This window comes from Malania oleifera, chromosome 2 (assembly GCF_029873635.1).
Source record: "Malania oleifera isolate guangnan ecotype guangnan chromosome 2, ASM2987363v1, whole genome shotgun sequence".
Classification (NCBI taxonomy): Eukaryota; Viridiplantae; Streptophyta; class Magnoliopsida; order Santalales; family Ximeniaceae; genus Malania; species Malania oleifera.
In genome coordinates, this window is record NC_080418.1 from 36,993,194 (window position 1) to 37,010,701 (window position 17,508).

At 35.7% G+C, this 17,508-nt stretch overlaps 1 protein-coding gene across 1 annotated transcript in view; it reads left to right on the plus strand.

Annotated features, from left to right (window-relative positions):
• The first annotated feature begins 2,888 nt into the window (after positions 1–2,888).
• LOC131149366 (vacuolar protein sorting-associated protein 41 homolog) overlaps positions 2,889–17,508 on the plus strand; it is a 56,166-nt gene continuing 41,546 nt past the window's right edge. The window contains exons 1-4 of the mRNA XM_058099754.1: positions 2,889–3,815; positions 11,831–12,100; positions 12,207–12,386; positions 12,560–12,820. Coding sequence (XP_057955737.1) covers positions 3,555–3,815; positions 11,831–12,100; positions 12,207–12,386; positions 12,560–12,820 — 972 coding nt within the window. The 5' untranslated portion in view covers positions 2,889–3,554. The remainder of the gene's footprint in view (positions 3,816–11,830; positions 12,101–12,206; positions 12,387–12,559; positions 12,821–17,508) is intronic.

Genomic DNA, 17,508 nt, shown 5'->3' on the forward strand with positions numbered 1-17,508 from the left:
TAGAAGCCTTTTACATCCTCTCCTTACGGGGTTAGGAAAACCCCAACTCAATTACTAGGCTGAGCCGAACTAGTCTCACTTACGGGGTTGAGACTCCTTAGTTCAATTTCGGGCTGAACCGAACCGGTCTCATTTACGGGGTTGAGACTCCCCAGTTCAATTTACGGGATGAACCCAACCATTACATAAAAAAAAATAATTTTGTACATAATACAGTGCTTCTAAATACAAGCAGACATGTACATAGTAAAGCTTAATACAAGCACTTTAAAATGATATGCAATGATGCTCAGTAGAGTAAGGGTGCTTTTCTAAATATAATGTGTTCAGTCTTTTAAAAATAGTGTATATGATATGCACAACAAAGATTTGGACCCTAATAAAATATTCTCCCAAAAATATTTTTCAAAAAATAATTGGAGAACTTAGGGTTTTGATTTTTCAAAAGATTTTTGCAAGATAAAAGTTTTCTATGAAAGCATGAATGCAAGAAGTAAATGCCCAAATAAAATGTATGCTCTCTTTGAAAGAATTTTCTAAAGAATAATAAAGAGAGATTTGGAGAGTAAAAGATTTACCCCAAAGAAAGAGTTTTTGCAATGAAAATGTTTTTAGGGAAACTTTGATTAGGATAAAATTAGAGATAAAATTTGGCTAATCAAAGTTACTAATCTTGGCTTATGAAGGGGTATATATAGACTTCGGAAATTTTTTTGACCATTGGGGACAAGCTAGGAATTATTAAAAAGATTTTAAATGAGTTTAAGAAATTAACCCGATTTTAACCCCAATTTACTTCGGTAAAAATAATTTTAACCCGACAAGGTTCGGTCGCCCGACTAGACTCATTTTTAAAAAGTTTTAAAATAATTCGACATCCCAAAAATTAGCTCGATAGCCCGAATCAAAGTAAGTAGCATTTGTTTGTAGGTTTGGGTGCCTGGTTCCAAGCTCGGTTAATCGAACTAGCTAATTCAGTCACCCGAGCCCATTTTGAACGTGTTCGTTTGGGCGCCCAAGTTGGTGAAAAGGCACTTGACATGAGTTCGGTCGCCCGAACCAAATCAAACTTTTGATCGGACAACAGTCCGGTCGCTTGAGGCATTTTGAACTACCAAGTTCGGTCACCCGAAAGCCATCTGATTTTTACCTAAGGTCATTTTCTTTGCACTAAAATTTCCCTAATAATATGAGAACTATGTTAGGGCTTTGTGTACTTAAGTGTGAGAACCTAAAGTCTATCTAAGGCCAAAAACTTGGCGTCGGTCGACCGAAGGGTCCCTAAGGTCATTTGGTTCCCTATGGTCAATCTATGGTCATCTAAGCATTCAAAACATATCATGCAAGATGTATTCATTATTACATACCAAATAATAAAAGTAAATGCAATACAAATTAAAATCAAAATGTCTTATTCTTTTACTTTTCATTTTCAATGGAATTCACCAGGAGTGTGTGAGCTTTATGTCCCTACTGGCTTCCATTTTTCGGTATCTTATGTTCGTGCTGGAATGATAACCTGTTCAAACACTAAATACACATATAAGATACCGGTGGTTTGTCAGCATCAAATAGAGATCGGACTCAAAAAGCCAACATATAATATCATATTCCCACTTACTGAGAGGTGTCTCACCCCAAGAATTCAAACATTTTAGGAGATCTAAACAGACGAGCAGAGCGAGCTCGGAGATAGAGGAGGGTGTGGTACCGTTATAGTTTTAGGGTAAGTGTTTGAGTTGGGGGATATGTTTTTGTGTAATCGTGAGAATGTTTTATGGATTTTGGGGATGTATATGTATAATTTTGGAGATAATAGAACTTTGGTATTGTATATGAGATTCAAGTACTTTACGTTTTTCGCTGCATAGATAGTATGTATTTATGGAGAGGTATATCTCTGGTACCCCACTTTGGGTCTGAGTTGATTTTATTGATATTTTGTGGTATCAGAGTTTATTATAAAAAAAATAATATAACAGAATTTTTGGGTCGTTACACCAAAAATATAAAAATTAAATGCAATACAAATAAAATCAAAATGTCTTATTCTTTTGCTCTTCATTTTCCATGGAATTCGCCAGAAGTGTGTGAACTTTATGTCCCTGCTGGCTTCCATTTTCCCTTGATCTTATGTGTGATTTGAAGTATATACCTGTTCACAAGTTAAGTACACATATAAGATACATGTGTTTTGATAGCATCAAAACAGGGATCGAACTAAAAAAGTCAGCAGTATCCCATCCTTACTTTGCCGTTTTGGCATGCGCAATCTTTTTAAAAATTGCCGGATTAATGACCTAAAAAATATAATGTTGGACTTTGACGTTCTTAAGTCTAGAAGTAACTAACTTCACTTTCTCTAGACCTTAAAGAACAAAGAACACATGCATTTGAATGCGCCAATATCCAAAATTTGATTTACCATTGAATTGTGGGATCATTGATTTTTAATATATATATATATATATATATGTATATATTTAAATAACTTTTTTCATACAAATTTAGAGAACTAAAAGAATAAGGTAACATTTCAGTAATTATTTTTAGAACTTAAAAATGGAAACAAAATTGTTTTCTATAGATGAATAGGGATTTATTATTTCCATTTTTTTTTCTAAAAAACAATTTTTTTTAGGTTTCCATTTTATAATTTTTGATAATAATATCAAATGGGTATTAATTTAACTTTTAACACTTTCATTTTTTTTTTATAAATTTGTATCATGTATATTAACAAAATGATCTTGATATTAGTAATTTCATACATAATATTTATATATATATTTTTTGGATTATTATTCTATCATTTTCAATTATTTTATTGACAATATTCATTTTATTTTTCATTATTGTAAAAAAATTGTGCTATGCAATACGGGCCACACGGACACAATTGCCCTATATCACATTTATTATTTTGTTAAGTCCTCTTCCTTTTTTTTTATTTTTTTGGAGTATCGTCGGGTGTCCTTTGCCGACATCTACCAGAGCATGCCTTGGGATGCAACGCAACGGAGACTAATCCTACAGTACGGATCCCATAATACTGCAGGGAGGTAAACCAGGATTTGCTCGGCGAGGTAGAATCGAACCCGGACGCCTACCTGGTCACCGGCATGACCGGATCTGCCCTTGCCCCCTGAGCTAGCGACAGGGGGTAATTAGGTCCTCTTCCTTATTACATATAGCATGATTATTTGGAATTCAAAGTCAAAAAAGCTTGACACAAGCTGTGGTGGGCGTTGCGCAACCGGCGTGCCTCAAAGAAGCCCGCAGGCAGAAATTCCCAATCAGGGGAGAGAAGCGAAGGTGCAAAAGGACTAGACAGTTGGCACGGGGCCTGCGTCCCCACTCTTTTGTCCTGTCGCTAATAAATAATTACCGTAAAAATCAATATACAACCGGTTAACGGGAAACATATATATCGCTTCCACTGTTCCACATAGCAGCTGCACAGCTAAAAATTCTATTTTGCAAAAGCAACGCAGCAGATCTCCCAATCATTCATTCTTCTCTTCCGAGCAAATCCAAACTCGTGAAGGGCACAAATGGTTCCAGTCGCTTTGGAGAACGGAGTAGAAGGCGACGACGAGAGGGAGGAGGACGAAGACGAGGAGGAGGAGGAGGAAGAGGAGGAGGAGGAGGAGGAAGAGGAAGATGAGCCCAGGCTTAAGTACCAGAGAATGGGAGGGAGCATACCTTCGCTTCTGTCGAGCGATGCGGCGTCGTGCATCGCTGTGGCGGAGCGAATGATCGCGCTTGGTACGCATGATGGCGCCGTCCATATTCTGGACTTTCTTGGAAATCAGGTGATGCTATGATCTTATTTGTGGTTGATTGGTTGTTTGTTGGGTTGAGGGTTTGCTGAATTTTCGATTTATTGTGGTAATTAGATGATTCTTTGGGTTGATTTTATTGTTTTGATCCGTGGAAGTGAGAATTGTTCGGGCGTCACTTGGATTGTCTTCAGGGTTTTGGAAACATATCACATACTCTGGGATTACCAGGTCCTGACCCTCCTAAACTGATATCCGCCATGTGATTTTTTATTGTTAAACTACGAAAGTAGCTGTTTCTCCATTAATCTCGTTCTCTTGGGCGGTCCATTGTTTACTGTGCACTTTTGGAGCACTTTTCTTGCTACTAAAATTGAACTGTGCATTGATTTCGACTCTAAAAAGCTAGAGTAATACTTTCAAAATTCTTACTGACAAATAGTACACAAGACTCTTTTGCCTCCCTTTTAATGCTGTTAGCATGATCCAACCTCATCTCACAGGCTAATCTGTGTTGGAACAATGATTATTGTAGACCTAAAATTATTTATTGCGAATTCCCCACTTTATCCTCAGTTTATGAGTGTGGATTCTATTCAGCTCATTTTTGGGCAATTTTGGTTTTGATGCACCTCAAACCAAAGGAATATTTGATTATTGTTAGCACAGTAGTTTTAATGTACTCTGGAATGTGCTGTTTTAGCTTCTCGCCCTAATGAAGCTTGGTTCTGGTCTTGAGTTTGCCATTTGACAATCCTAAAGTTGTTGATGTCTTACACTTGAGCTTGTCCTATGATTGTTGTCACACTTTTCTTAAAGAGAAGCACTTACTCTTATTTTAGGGTGCAGGTGCTAATAGAATCTGACCTCTTTTCTTGAATTTAGACATTATGAAAATTTCTTTTCCTAAATAGCTAGTTGAGTCTGTCAATGCCTTGATAAAATAGTTTTCGGAATAGTACTATATTTTCTGGAACGATAATATCGATTTCCAAACCAATAATTGACACTTGAACATGGAAACAGAAGATAAGTTCAGGGATGTATACTTTTCGCCGTGGATTCCATTGTTGAGGTTCAAAGAGTTCCACAATATTCGAGGAGAGCTTACTACCCTCTTCCCTTGTCTTGATGCTTGACTTGATGGGCAACCATACTTAAATTAGGGTGAGGGTAGGACCTCTCCTTGTTACTTAAATAATGGCATAAAGAAACCCTACCATCATAGGCTTCTTGTGCAAACAACGCCTACACATACATAAATCCCATGGATTGGTGCTTTAGGCTCATAACTTTAATATGATGATCACTTACCATAAGGCCCATTAGTTCCATTCTCCCAAAATGTCCGATATTCATTTAGTTTGAGTTTTATAAAATAGGCAATGTAAATCAACAAAATTCTAACACTCTCCCACTTGGACTACATAGCTAAAGTTTTATAAAGAAAAAAAATTCTTCAGACTTAAATACGTAACATGTGGCCACAACAAAGAAAGCCGAATGCGAGCTAGCACTATTCAACATAATGGTCCAGAATGAGATTATGCATATCCAACTTGCAGAAAGTCATGTCCAATAGGGATACTAACATCATGTAGGTCAAAACATACATAATCTCATGACTATACTGTTAGGAAATTGAATGGGTAGGAACAGTATCACACAGCTAAAAATTAGAAATGAGAAAATAGGAATTGACACCAAGATTTCCGTGGAAAACCCCCAAACAAATCGAGGGAAAAACCACGGGTAAGAGTAGAAGGAATCCACTATGAAAAATAATGATACAACTTCTTTCTAATTACAAGAGGAGAACAATGATACCTCTCTCTTGAATTAGGAGTATACAAATCTCTCTAAAATTAAGAGAAACTAGAAACACAGGCTACAACAGGGACACTTTGCAAGAGAGTACTTGATTTCTCTTTCTAAAGGTGGAGTTGGAGATGCTTGGGATGATTTCTTCCTTCACCACCACTTCCCTATTTATAGTGGTTTTGTAAGCCTCCTTTTCAAAGCCGTAAAATGAATAGTGCAGCCACCATATAAATAGTACAGCCACCATATGAATAGTACAACCCCTATGTTGGCCTTTGAATGCTAGAAATGACTTTACAATTCAATATATACGCATAGGTCCATAATGGAATCATGCATATCCAACAACATAAGTACACATACCGAAAGGGGGTACTATCATTACACTATCAAAACATACACAATTCCCTGACCATACATGTAACATAAGAGTGTGGTCAAAACAACATTGTAAAATGTGATCAACATGCCTGTGGAATATACCATAACGATGCATATGCTTCTCACAGAAGCGAATCAAAACTAATGCCAAAATGTCTCTCAAATATACCATAATGAAGCTAATTCATAATGTCCCTATGTTTCACAAATGAGATTACGTCAAAATATCAATTGAGATTAATATTTGCATGTCTCCAAATACATCACAGCGAGATAACAATCTTAATATTCTATAAACGAGGCCAAACAAAATGCCTCAACATATGTAATTCATAGTATGACTGTAAACAAGATTTACACGAGTGTGCACACATCATAATAACCAACAATTAAATTGATCAATTCACATAATTCTTGAGAATAATATAATCATAAAAAATAATATATAAATAGCATCTATCATTTATGATGCACTCCCACTAGCTCAAAATATGAAAGGGTTTTAACTACAACCATGCTAGTTACACGCTCCTGAAAAATTTTAGGGTTAATCCCTTTGTGAATTTGCAATCATTTGCTTTGTGGTTATATGCTCTAACAAACAAGTACTTAATATTTATATGCTTTGATTGCGAAGAACGAGATTGGGAGAAGCTAACAACATCAGTATTATCACAGTATATCAATAGTGGTCTACAATAAAATGAACTACTTTAAGTCCTATGATAAAATTCCGCAATTACAAAGCTTGACAAGTTACCTCATAGCACGCAATGAACTCTGCCTACTAATTGAGGTAGCTATAAGAGTTTACTCAACACTCTTCTAGGATACGACTTCTCCTGCCATCATAAAAACATAACCGGATGTGGATTTCATATCAACCATGCAGCCTGCATGGTCAGCATTGGAGTACCCAATCACCTCAAGGTGATTTGATCGCTTGTTAGTGAGCATATAATTGTTAGTACCCTGCAAATATCTCATGACTTTCTATGCAACCTTCCAATGACTCACTGCAGGATCACTCAAGTATTTGCTAAGCACACCAATTGCCTAGGAAATATTGGGACGCGTGCATTATTGAACATACATGAGACTATGAACTGCTGAAGAATGAGGGACTTCTTTCATATGTTTTCTATTTATCATTTTGAGGACGCTGATTTTTGCAGAGTTTTTCAAGCCTTCACTATGGGTGCCGCACATGGTGAACAAGATTGCATATTAAATCTGTCCAAAACTCTCTCAATATAAGTTTTCTAAAATAAACCAAGAATGCTCGGGGATCTCACGACGGAAATGTATGCATGAGACAAAGGTGGCATCACCAAAATATTTCATATCAAGCTGGCGTGATAGCATCTTGTTAGTTTCACTCAAAAGATCTACATCATTGGTGGCAAGCAATATATCATCATCATGGAACACAAGGATCACAAGTTTGCTCCCACTCTCCTTAGTATACACAAGGATTGATTGCATTTTCCTTAAACCCCAAGGAAGCAATTTCATCAAATTTTAGATACCAATGCCATTTGGCTTGTTTCATCCATGGATGGATTAATTCAATTTACATGCCAAGTGTTCTTTCCTAGATTCCTTAAAACCATTTGGCTACTAGATATATACATCTTCAAATAGATCTCCATTAAGGATAGTTGTTTTAACATCCATGATCCATTTGGTGAAGCTCTAAATCAAAATGAGCCACTTGGGCCATCAGAACACGGAATGAATTCTTCTTGGTTATTAGAGAGAAGATTTCTTTGTAATCAACGTCCATTCGGTTGATTGTAGCCTTTAGCTGTCAATGTAGCCTTATCTTTTTCAATCTCACTTCTGAAATCTTGCTTGGTTTTAAAAACTTGTTTGCATCCAACTACCTTGCATCCAGTAGGCAACTCAACGAATCCAACACTTGATCATGATGTTTGATGCTAACTCATCACATATGATATATATTCTTTGATGCTCAAGGGCTACCTTCCAAAATCATCTAACATTATAGTTTTCAAACTCTATGGGATCTCGTTAACCAAAATAGCACGACTTGATTCAGTCACTCTAATATTATGGAAAAAAGAATACAACCTAAATCCTTTTGACCCAACACAATAACCAATAAAGTAATTACTAACAGTTTTAAGGTCAAGCTTATTTAACTATGGATCATATGAACTCATTTCAACTTTACACCCTGAAATGGAAGTTTTTCAAGTTATGTTTCTAGATCACAGTCAAGAAGAAATTTAGTTAATGCAAGGGTCCATGATTCTACTTAATTTCATCATATGTACCTTCCACAATACTCATGACATAGTATCCTTTTCCCTATATTGAGTTGACCTGAGGCCTTAAATGCCTTAAATGCATCAAATGAGTCAAATTTTTCCTAAATGAACTCAACACAACTGTAGTGGGAAAAGCGATCAAGTAAAGGAGATAAAATATCTTTAATCATCCATTGCAACAAGAGTGAAAAGACCACAAATATCTGTGTGAATTAGTTACCAACATTCTGACTTCTATTAATCCCTTTGGTTCTAGCTTTAGTTGTCAATTTCCCTTTTATACAATCAACACAAGTCTTGAAATCATGAACATCCAAGTCATGGATGACACCCTTCTACTAGTCTTTCCATTCTCTCTCTCCTGAAAAGTGCCCCAGGCGTCTATGCCATAGCATGGAAGAATGCTCGTCTAATGTATCACGCTTGCATCCAGCAATCGCCCATTCACTACAAATGAAGAGAGAGAATCAAGAAAGATTGTGTTTGATTCAAGTCTATATAAACCATCACACAAGGAATCAGAGCTAATCAGCCAACAATGGAGAAATTAAAAATCAAACTAATTTTCCATTACTAAAATTAAAAGAGTAACCACACTTGTCTAACAGTGGAACAAAAAAAAAAATCCTCCTTATGGAGGAGGGTACATAAGCAACATTTCTTAGTTCTAAAACATGACTAGGAGTCAATTGAAGTTTAATAGTTCTTATTTGCTCCACTTTGACTTTGACTCTGTTGGCCATGTTCACTTTATTTCTCCCTCATTTGGTGTTTGCTGGCTTTTTAACTCCTCATTTTTTTTTTCTTTTTTTCTTTTTTGTTCTTTTTTCATTCCAGTTCTTATACTGTCAGCAATCTATTTTCTTAGGTGCAAGTTTGTGATAGAAATTGCATTTTCCCTTGAAGCCATTAACTTTAAAGTCAACTGGTTGCTGAGGTTTCTATAATCCCTTCTCTCCTTCCCAGCATGATATTTGTTTATGTCATTCTTGCCAAATTTCTTCCTCTCATTAGAAGAAGATGGAGCATGAATAACAGCCGAAACCAAATACACCTGACTCACCCTTAGCATCTCATCCTTTTGAACCACAATTGCAATCATCTTATTCAAGCTCCATTCCTCTTTTCGAGTGTTATAATGCATCAAAAGGAGAGCGTAAGGATTCCAAAACTTGCCATACCAAGAACACTCTCCTAAGGACGCCTTCATCTCATTCTATTTGTTATAATAATGGGCGAGTTTCATGATGTGCTTACATACTCCACCAAAACCATCATACCTACTGGAAACTCAATAGTCTCATGTACACCCCCTCCTAGGCTTTATTAAACTTAACAATTTTTTTTTTAGAAATAGTTCATGTTCTGCCGAATGGACTTCTCCATTGAATGCTTTATAATTATAAGACAAACTCGATTTGAGTGTTCTCATTTTCCATAATAAGTCCTCTCGTTAGTAGAAGCAATCTCATTTGGCTTCATAGGCATCCTCTCCATGCCAAGTCCACATTCATGATGGCGAGGTGAACACTACAGACTTATTTGAGTCCTCAAAATTGGTCCCAGACAGTGTTTTAATGGCAGACAATTGTCAAGGCAGAGTGGCTAGAAAATAGTAAATATATACATTCATTATGCATGCAAAATACAATATCACACTATGCATATAATTTTCTCATTGTTTATTCAATTATGGGGAACATGCCAAACCTCGTACCCATTGTAGTCCCGTCTGAAAGATACTGAACTATAATGCTAAAATAATTTTCATCTAATGGCAAAGCAAAGTAATCAAATATTATACAACCCAAAATTAGATACTGATAGGGTACTTAAATCCTCGAATATACAATACCCAATTCACTTTCTTTGTCATCAGCAGAATTTTCACAACCAATGACACATTGAGAGGGTATGACTGTCAATCATGGAATTCCTAGCGCCAAGCAATCCAAAATAGTTTACATGATCATAAACTTTATTTTATTATTCAAATTGTTTCTGGATAATGAACGCCATTGATTGTACCCCACGATAGGTGAGGACACAATCAATATGCTTATTAATTTTCAAATAATTATGGTCACAAGATTACTTTCAAAATTCTTATTCCATACAATACGATCTCAATCACATACAGTAATACTATCAATTTGTATAAAAATGCTCGTAGGAGATTTTAATTTTTATTTTATGTTGAAATACTTCAGTGTTGATAAACTGTTATAATATTGAAAGTATAATGTATGTTTTGAGCCTAGGTTGAGGTGATAGGAGGGTGGAGCGGGGAAAGGGATCTCCTAGGTCCAAATCTTCTAACCAAACAAGAAAAGGAAAGAAAACGTATTGCAGTATTATATTCTATTATGATACTGCAATTAAAATAAATGGAACATAATTGATTTCAATTTCACAGGATAATATTGTAATATAGTATAAACATAAAAATAGACAAGGTTTGAAATAATTAATTGGTTTTTTTATTATTATCTCTTTCCTAAAATCCAGTACATGGTGGGTAACAGGCAGTGGATTCATTTCAGGGAGTACCTTTGGATTGGGGAGATGGCGTTGGCTATTGCTTTTCCCCATTTTCATTGAGTCTCTATTCTTCATGATACCCCTATTTCTGATTTGGTTTTTCTTTTGCAAAGGGATAGTCTCTTTTGGAATTTCTGTTTTTGGGAGAAATCTCAACTATAAAGATATTGATGAGTTGGATCCTTTAACCAGTTTGCTTGATTCTCTTCATGTTAATTTGGGGAATATAAAAGGGTTTGGAGTTTGGATCCTTTTGGGGATTTCTCTTGTAATTTTTTTTTCCCTCTTTTTTGATTTGCAACCTTAATGAGGGTTCTTTTGGTTTATACTCTTTGATTTGGAGCTAAAGCTCCCTCAAATATAAAAGCTTTTATTTGCACTGTGTTACTTGATAGGATTTATACTAATGATGTGCTTCAAATGAGAAGGCCTAATAAGGCCTCTATCACTGGATGTTTGTGTCCTTTGTTTGAGTAGCGGCGAGACTTGCTCACATTTGTTTCTTCATTGCCCATTTACTTGGGTTGTCTGGAATAAATTATTTGATATATGTGGTGAAGACTGGATTTGTTCCTCCACTTGAAGGCTTTTTGCTCTCTTAACTTTTAGAGGTTTTTGAAAAGGTAAGGATAGGAAAGCCTTGAGAAGATGCACTTTTTATGGCTCTTATTTAGCGTGTTTGGTTGGAGAGGAATGCCAGAATTTTCAAAGGGGTGGCCACTCCTAATAATTTGGTTTGGAGTAGAGTGGTTTGTGGGTGTCAGCTGATGGCTGTTTTCATCACATTTCTCTGGGAGACCTGCAGAGGGACTGGTTGGCTCTGCTTCATTGACTTGGCTTTTCAGATTATGATGATCTTATGGTGTACTTTTTTGTTTTTGTGTTAAAAGAGGTTTTCTTATGCTCCTGGTTTTCTTTTCTTTTCCACTTTTTTCTTTTGTTGTACATTCTTTTCTCTTCTAATAAATTTCTTGGTTTATCCAAAAAAAAAAAAAAAAAAATTCTTTACAGGTTAAAGAATTCCCTGCTCACAGGGCTGCTGTCAATGACCTTAGTTTTGACTTAGAAGGTGAATATATAGGAAGCTGTTCTGATGATGGATCTATCGTAATAAATGGCCTTTTTACTGATGAGAGAATGAAGTTTGATTATCATCGCCCAATGAAAGCCATTGATCTAGACCCAGATTATGCCAGAAAAGCTTCAAGAAGATTTGTTGCTGGTGGTTTAGCTGGTCATTTGTATTTTAATACAAAGAAATGGCTGGGCTATCGTGATCAGGTTCGTGTTCATTGTTTGAAAATGCTTTGTTGGGGTGGACTGAGTGCCAATATGCTTAGCCATCTTTTCCCCTTTCCTGAATGACAAAAATTGATTTGTTTTTTAGGTTCTGCACTCAGGTGAGGGTCCAATACATGCAGTAAAATGGAGGGCTAGTCTCATTGCATGGGCAAATGATGCAGGGGTGAAAGTATATGATGCTGCCAATGATCAGCGTATAACATTTATAGAGAGGCCACGAGGAAGCCCACGGCCAGAGCTTTTGCTTCCTCACTTAGTTTGGCAGGTTAGAAGATTAACATGGGCATAGAATGATTGAGATATGCACATGCTGCAAGCTTCCAGAAGTAGTGGAGAAAAAAATTTCCCTTTTATTTTATTTATTTTTCTCCTTATCAATGCAAATGTGGTGTTATTTTCTAAAGGATGGCTGTTGTTTGTGTCCTACATCACCTGCAGGATGATACGCTCTTGGTCATTGGCTGGGGAACATCTGTAAAAATTGCTTTGATAAGAACAAACCAGTATAATGGAACCAATGGGACTTACAAGCACCTACCTATGTCCAGTATGAACCAGGTTGATATTGTGGCATCTTTTCAAACCAGCTATTTCATTTCAGGAATTGCTCCTTTTGGTGATTCTTTGGTTGTTCTAGCTTATATTCCTGGCGAAGAGGATGGAGAGAAGGAATTTAGCAGCACCGTTCCATCGCGCCAGGTACTTTTTTCTTTATTTATATTTTATAACCAAGTTGATCTAGCACCATCTAAATTTTGAGCATGGTTTATTTTCTAGTAGTGAATCAACTTTATCTGCCTCGGGATTTTTTTTTTTTGGTTTTGTCTTGTATGTTTTAATTTTCTAGTGAGGATTTGGGTTTGTACATTATTTTCACTGGAATAACTTCCAGGTCTTGATTTCTTGCCATGCATTTTCTTGCATAAATTTTATGGAGGGAGTGCTGCTTGCAACATCAAAGTAGACTAGTTCCAGCACTCTTCTTTCTCTCTCTCCTGCCTCCCTTCCTCTAACAAATTTAGTAGTCTAAGGTATATTTTCTTCCTATGATCGTTCTGCTTGTTGTGTATTAAATAAGATGTTTCATGAGATGCTTATTATTGTTACTTTTCAAAATAAATGAAGTTAGCATTTAAAAATTTTCAAATAATTGAAGAGTGAAGACGTGAGGAACAGATATAGGCATGTAGCAATTCCAGGATGCTGTTAGCTTGGCTTCAAAAAAGTCTCTTGGCGACAAAGATGATAAAATCAAAAGTGTGCAAGTGTGTTTGATGATTCTAGTTCTGCAGAGGGACAAGAGGCTGGTGTCATCAAGGCTAACAGAGAAAATGGTGATTTGGGGTGGACATCTGATGTTTTAAGCCTTAACTCAGATAAATCTAAAGGTTCCAAGGTTTACACTCGTTGGGAGGATGGGATGGTGAGTGTGGAAATGAGGAAGTTATACGAAGAGAAGAGAGAGCACTCTGATGAGACAGTGCCAAAAATTTTAAAGACAAATTTACAGTTAAGTATTGTGGAAGATATATGAGCTAAGAAGACAGGCTATTCTTGTGATGGGGCTAGTAAAGAAAAGGAGGTAATAAAATGAGGGGAACTATCAGATAATGATAGTGAGGATCTTAGTGTGTCTGATTGTGATGCGGGTTTTTTGTTTGATGAGATAAGGGAACAGTATGGATATGTTTCTGATTCCTGTGAAGTTCTAGGGGATTTATAATATGTCCATCCATCTGATTGGAAAGATTTGAGGGGGTTTCTATTTTTAAAAGATGATGGTTTGGTTAATGAACTTCTGTGCAAGGATGGAATTCTATCTACACCAGCAGAGGAGATTCCAAGAAAGGATTTAGAAGCTCAAGATCTTGTGGATAAATTGGATTTGAAGTTGTGTGATTTTGGAGGAATTGAAGTGCGCTTTGATGGGTGCAAAAATGGGGAGCTAAGAGGGGTCAGATGGTGTTGGCTGATTTGAAGATTTTGGTGAATTATGATGGAAAAGATTGAAGATGGTTTCATTGGTTATTTTTTTTATTTATTTATTTACTTATTTACTTATTATTCATTATTTTTCCCCCCGGGGGGGGGGGGGTGGTTGGACATCCTGTCCCCTTTCATTGTGACTTTTCTTTCTCATTCTAATACATCTTTTTTTTCCTTTATCAAAAAAGTTTTACTATTGCGAGTGTTTTTTTTCTTTTCCAAAACTAATATTGTGGATTGCTTCATCTACAGGCTTGTTTGTCTTTCTCAATTGATCCTTTCTCCATTATCATTCATTCGAAGGTCTTAAATTTCAATTTCAACTAAAAATTCCGAAACTTGAAAAAGTATGGAAAATTCGATGTCAATTTCAATTTCGATTTGAAGAAATGATGGTAATTAGTAGTAAAGCATGGATTTCTTCTATGAAACTTCAGAAACGGTTAACACACATAATAATGTAAATTTTAGGACTAATATATTAAATATATCTGTGTTTGTATGAGGTGCAATAGTTATAATATAATGTGTATTTAACATATTTGGTTAATATAAATGAAATTCATAAATCGATTAAATATAAGTTAATGTACAAAAATTAGAAATTTCACTTTGCATCTGAAATTACATTTGAATTGTAAGGAAATTTCATTATAGTTAAAATTTCGATAAGTTTTACCAAATTTTAAGATTTTGATAAATTTCGGATGATTTGTTGAAATTTTGACGGAAATTATGTAAGATGGAAATAGTCTGCCATTTTGATTTCTAGGGTGATGGAAAGCCGAAATTTTGACAGAAATTTTGACAATTTCGTGGAAATTTAAGACCATGATCCACTTTTGGTTAGATGAACATCTCTGCTGCCTACTCATTTTGCTAGAAAAACCTTATTATTATAAGATTTAGCACAAGGTCTTATTTCTGCAATTTTTTTTGATACTGAGGCAGAACCCATGTACACATTAATTATATAGAGTGTATCTGGAAAAAGGAAAACGAAGTGAGAGAGAACCAGTCAACAAAATTATTTTAAAAAAAGCCTCAAGAAGAATATTATTTCTATAAATTAATTTTTGATGGACTTGACAACATGCAAGGACCACAACCCTTTTGTTGTATAGTGGGAAAGTGGTCTTTTTTTGATAATAAAAGAAGAATTCATTAATAGAATAAGAATATACAGCTAGGAGAATAAGACATCTCCTGAACAAAGTCTGGAAAATCCAGATAAAAAACACAAAGGAACAACCTACAGACTAAAGAACGAAAGAGAAAAAAACCATGATGAACTAACACTCCAGCACATAATGCCAATCGTGCTGACTTTCAGAAAAGCTCACCCCCTTAAAATTCCCTTGTGGCACACACCAAAGAGAAGCCAAATAATATATCTTTTCCCAAACCAACAAGCCGACTTCTTCCCTAGAATTAATGCGCGCCTTAGGCTCCATAGGCAACCCCCAAAAACTGCAAAAAAAAGAAAGAAAAAAAGAACACATTTCTAAAGCGCTGCCCTTTCCTTTTTCCTGCCAATTCCAGCAAAAATCACTGCCAAAAAAATCCTTCACTGTCTTAAGACTCACCCAACATTTGCCTAAAATACCAATTAACTTGTTCCAAACACTCCAAGCATAGTCACAATGAATGAACAAATGCAATAATGATTCTGACGAATTAAAGCAGAGAACACATATGTTTGGATATATAGCCTTCAAAGGTCTCCTAACCTGCAACAATTTATTAGCATTAATTCTATCAAACGTGACCAACCAGATAAAATCCTCAACTTTAAAGGGGACCTTGGCCTTCCAAATGGAACTATAGAGAGGAAAATAAAAATTCAGCCTATTCAAAGAATTGCAAAAAAATTTGCACGAATAAACCTTTGAAGGATCCAAAAATCAAGATTGCCGGTCCCAAGCTCGAGTAAAGGAGGATGGTTGCGTTTGGTAGTTGACAGCCAGCGTAAAATTTATCAAATCACTATGATATGAATCCTTACCGAATATTTGCTGGGGTGACCCCTACGAGTGACGCGTTGCACTTGTATCACTCGGGTGTAGCGAAAAGTGGGCGAGGGTGGGCTAGGTCGTCACCTCGAAGCAACGCGCCATGTTGGCGTCTGGGTACGGTGTCAAATATGCGAGGATTACTGCATCATTTTGGACGTGGGTAGGTTAAGAAGTTAGTTCAGGAAACTTGGATTAGATTAGCAACTTGGAATATAGGGGAAACTTACGGGTAAAAACATGGAAATCGTGGACACAATGATTAGAAGAAGAATTAATATAATTTGCCTTCAATTAACTAATTGGGTGGGGGAGAATGCTAGAGAAATTGATAAATCTGGATTTAAACTTTGGTACACTGGAAAAGAAAAACATAAAAATGGAGTAGGAATTATTGTAGAAAAAAACTTAAAAGATAGCGTTGTTGATGTAAACAGAGTAGGGGATAGAATTATAAAAATCAAGATGGTATTAGGCCAAGAGATAATAAATACCATTAGTGCTTATGCTTCTCAAGTAGGCTTAGCAAAAAATCTTAATAGACAATTTTGGGAAGATATGGATAGTATTATACAAGGCATACCAGGGACTGAGAAAATATTTGTAGGAGGAGATCCGAATGGACACATTGGAAGGGGTAATAAAAGTTATGAGAGGATACATAGAGGATATGAATATGGAGACAAAAATGAGCATGGGGAGATGATCTTAGACATCACTATGTCATATGATTTTAGTGTGATGAATACTTGCTTTAAGAAGAGAGAAGAACATTTAATAACCTTTAAAAGTAGACAAAATAGAAGTCAAATAGATTTTTCTTAAACTAGGAGGGTAGATCGTTTATCATGCAAGGATTGTAAAGTTATTCTAGGTGAAGGCCTAACCATGCAACATAAAGCCTTAGTGTTCATATGTATTAAAAAATGGAAAAAAAAAGGATAAAATAAACTAGTGTAAGAGAACTAGGTGGTGGAACCTAAAGGGAGAAAATATAATAAAATTTAAAGATAAAATGATCAAAGATGGGGAGTGGACTATAGAGGATGAGATAGATACAAATACTCTTTGGAGTAGATTAGCTAGTTTTATTAAAAAGATAGCAAAGAAACTTGGTGGTGGGATAAAGATGTCCAAAAGGTTGTAAAGACAAAGAATTTGGTATAAAGCGTGGAAAAAATGTAGAAACATGGATAACTTTGAAAAGTATAAGGAGGCGAGAAAGATGCAAAAAAGGCCATTAGTGAAGCTAAATATAGATCATTTAATAGTTTATATGATAGATTAGATACAAAAGAAGGGGAAAGAGATATATTTAAACTTGCTAAAGTTAGAGAAAGGAAGAGTAAGGACTTAGGAAATAAAGTGAGGATGATATTGTCTTAATTA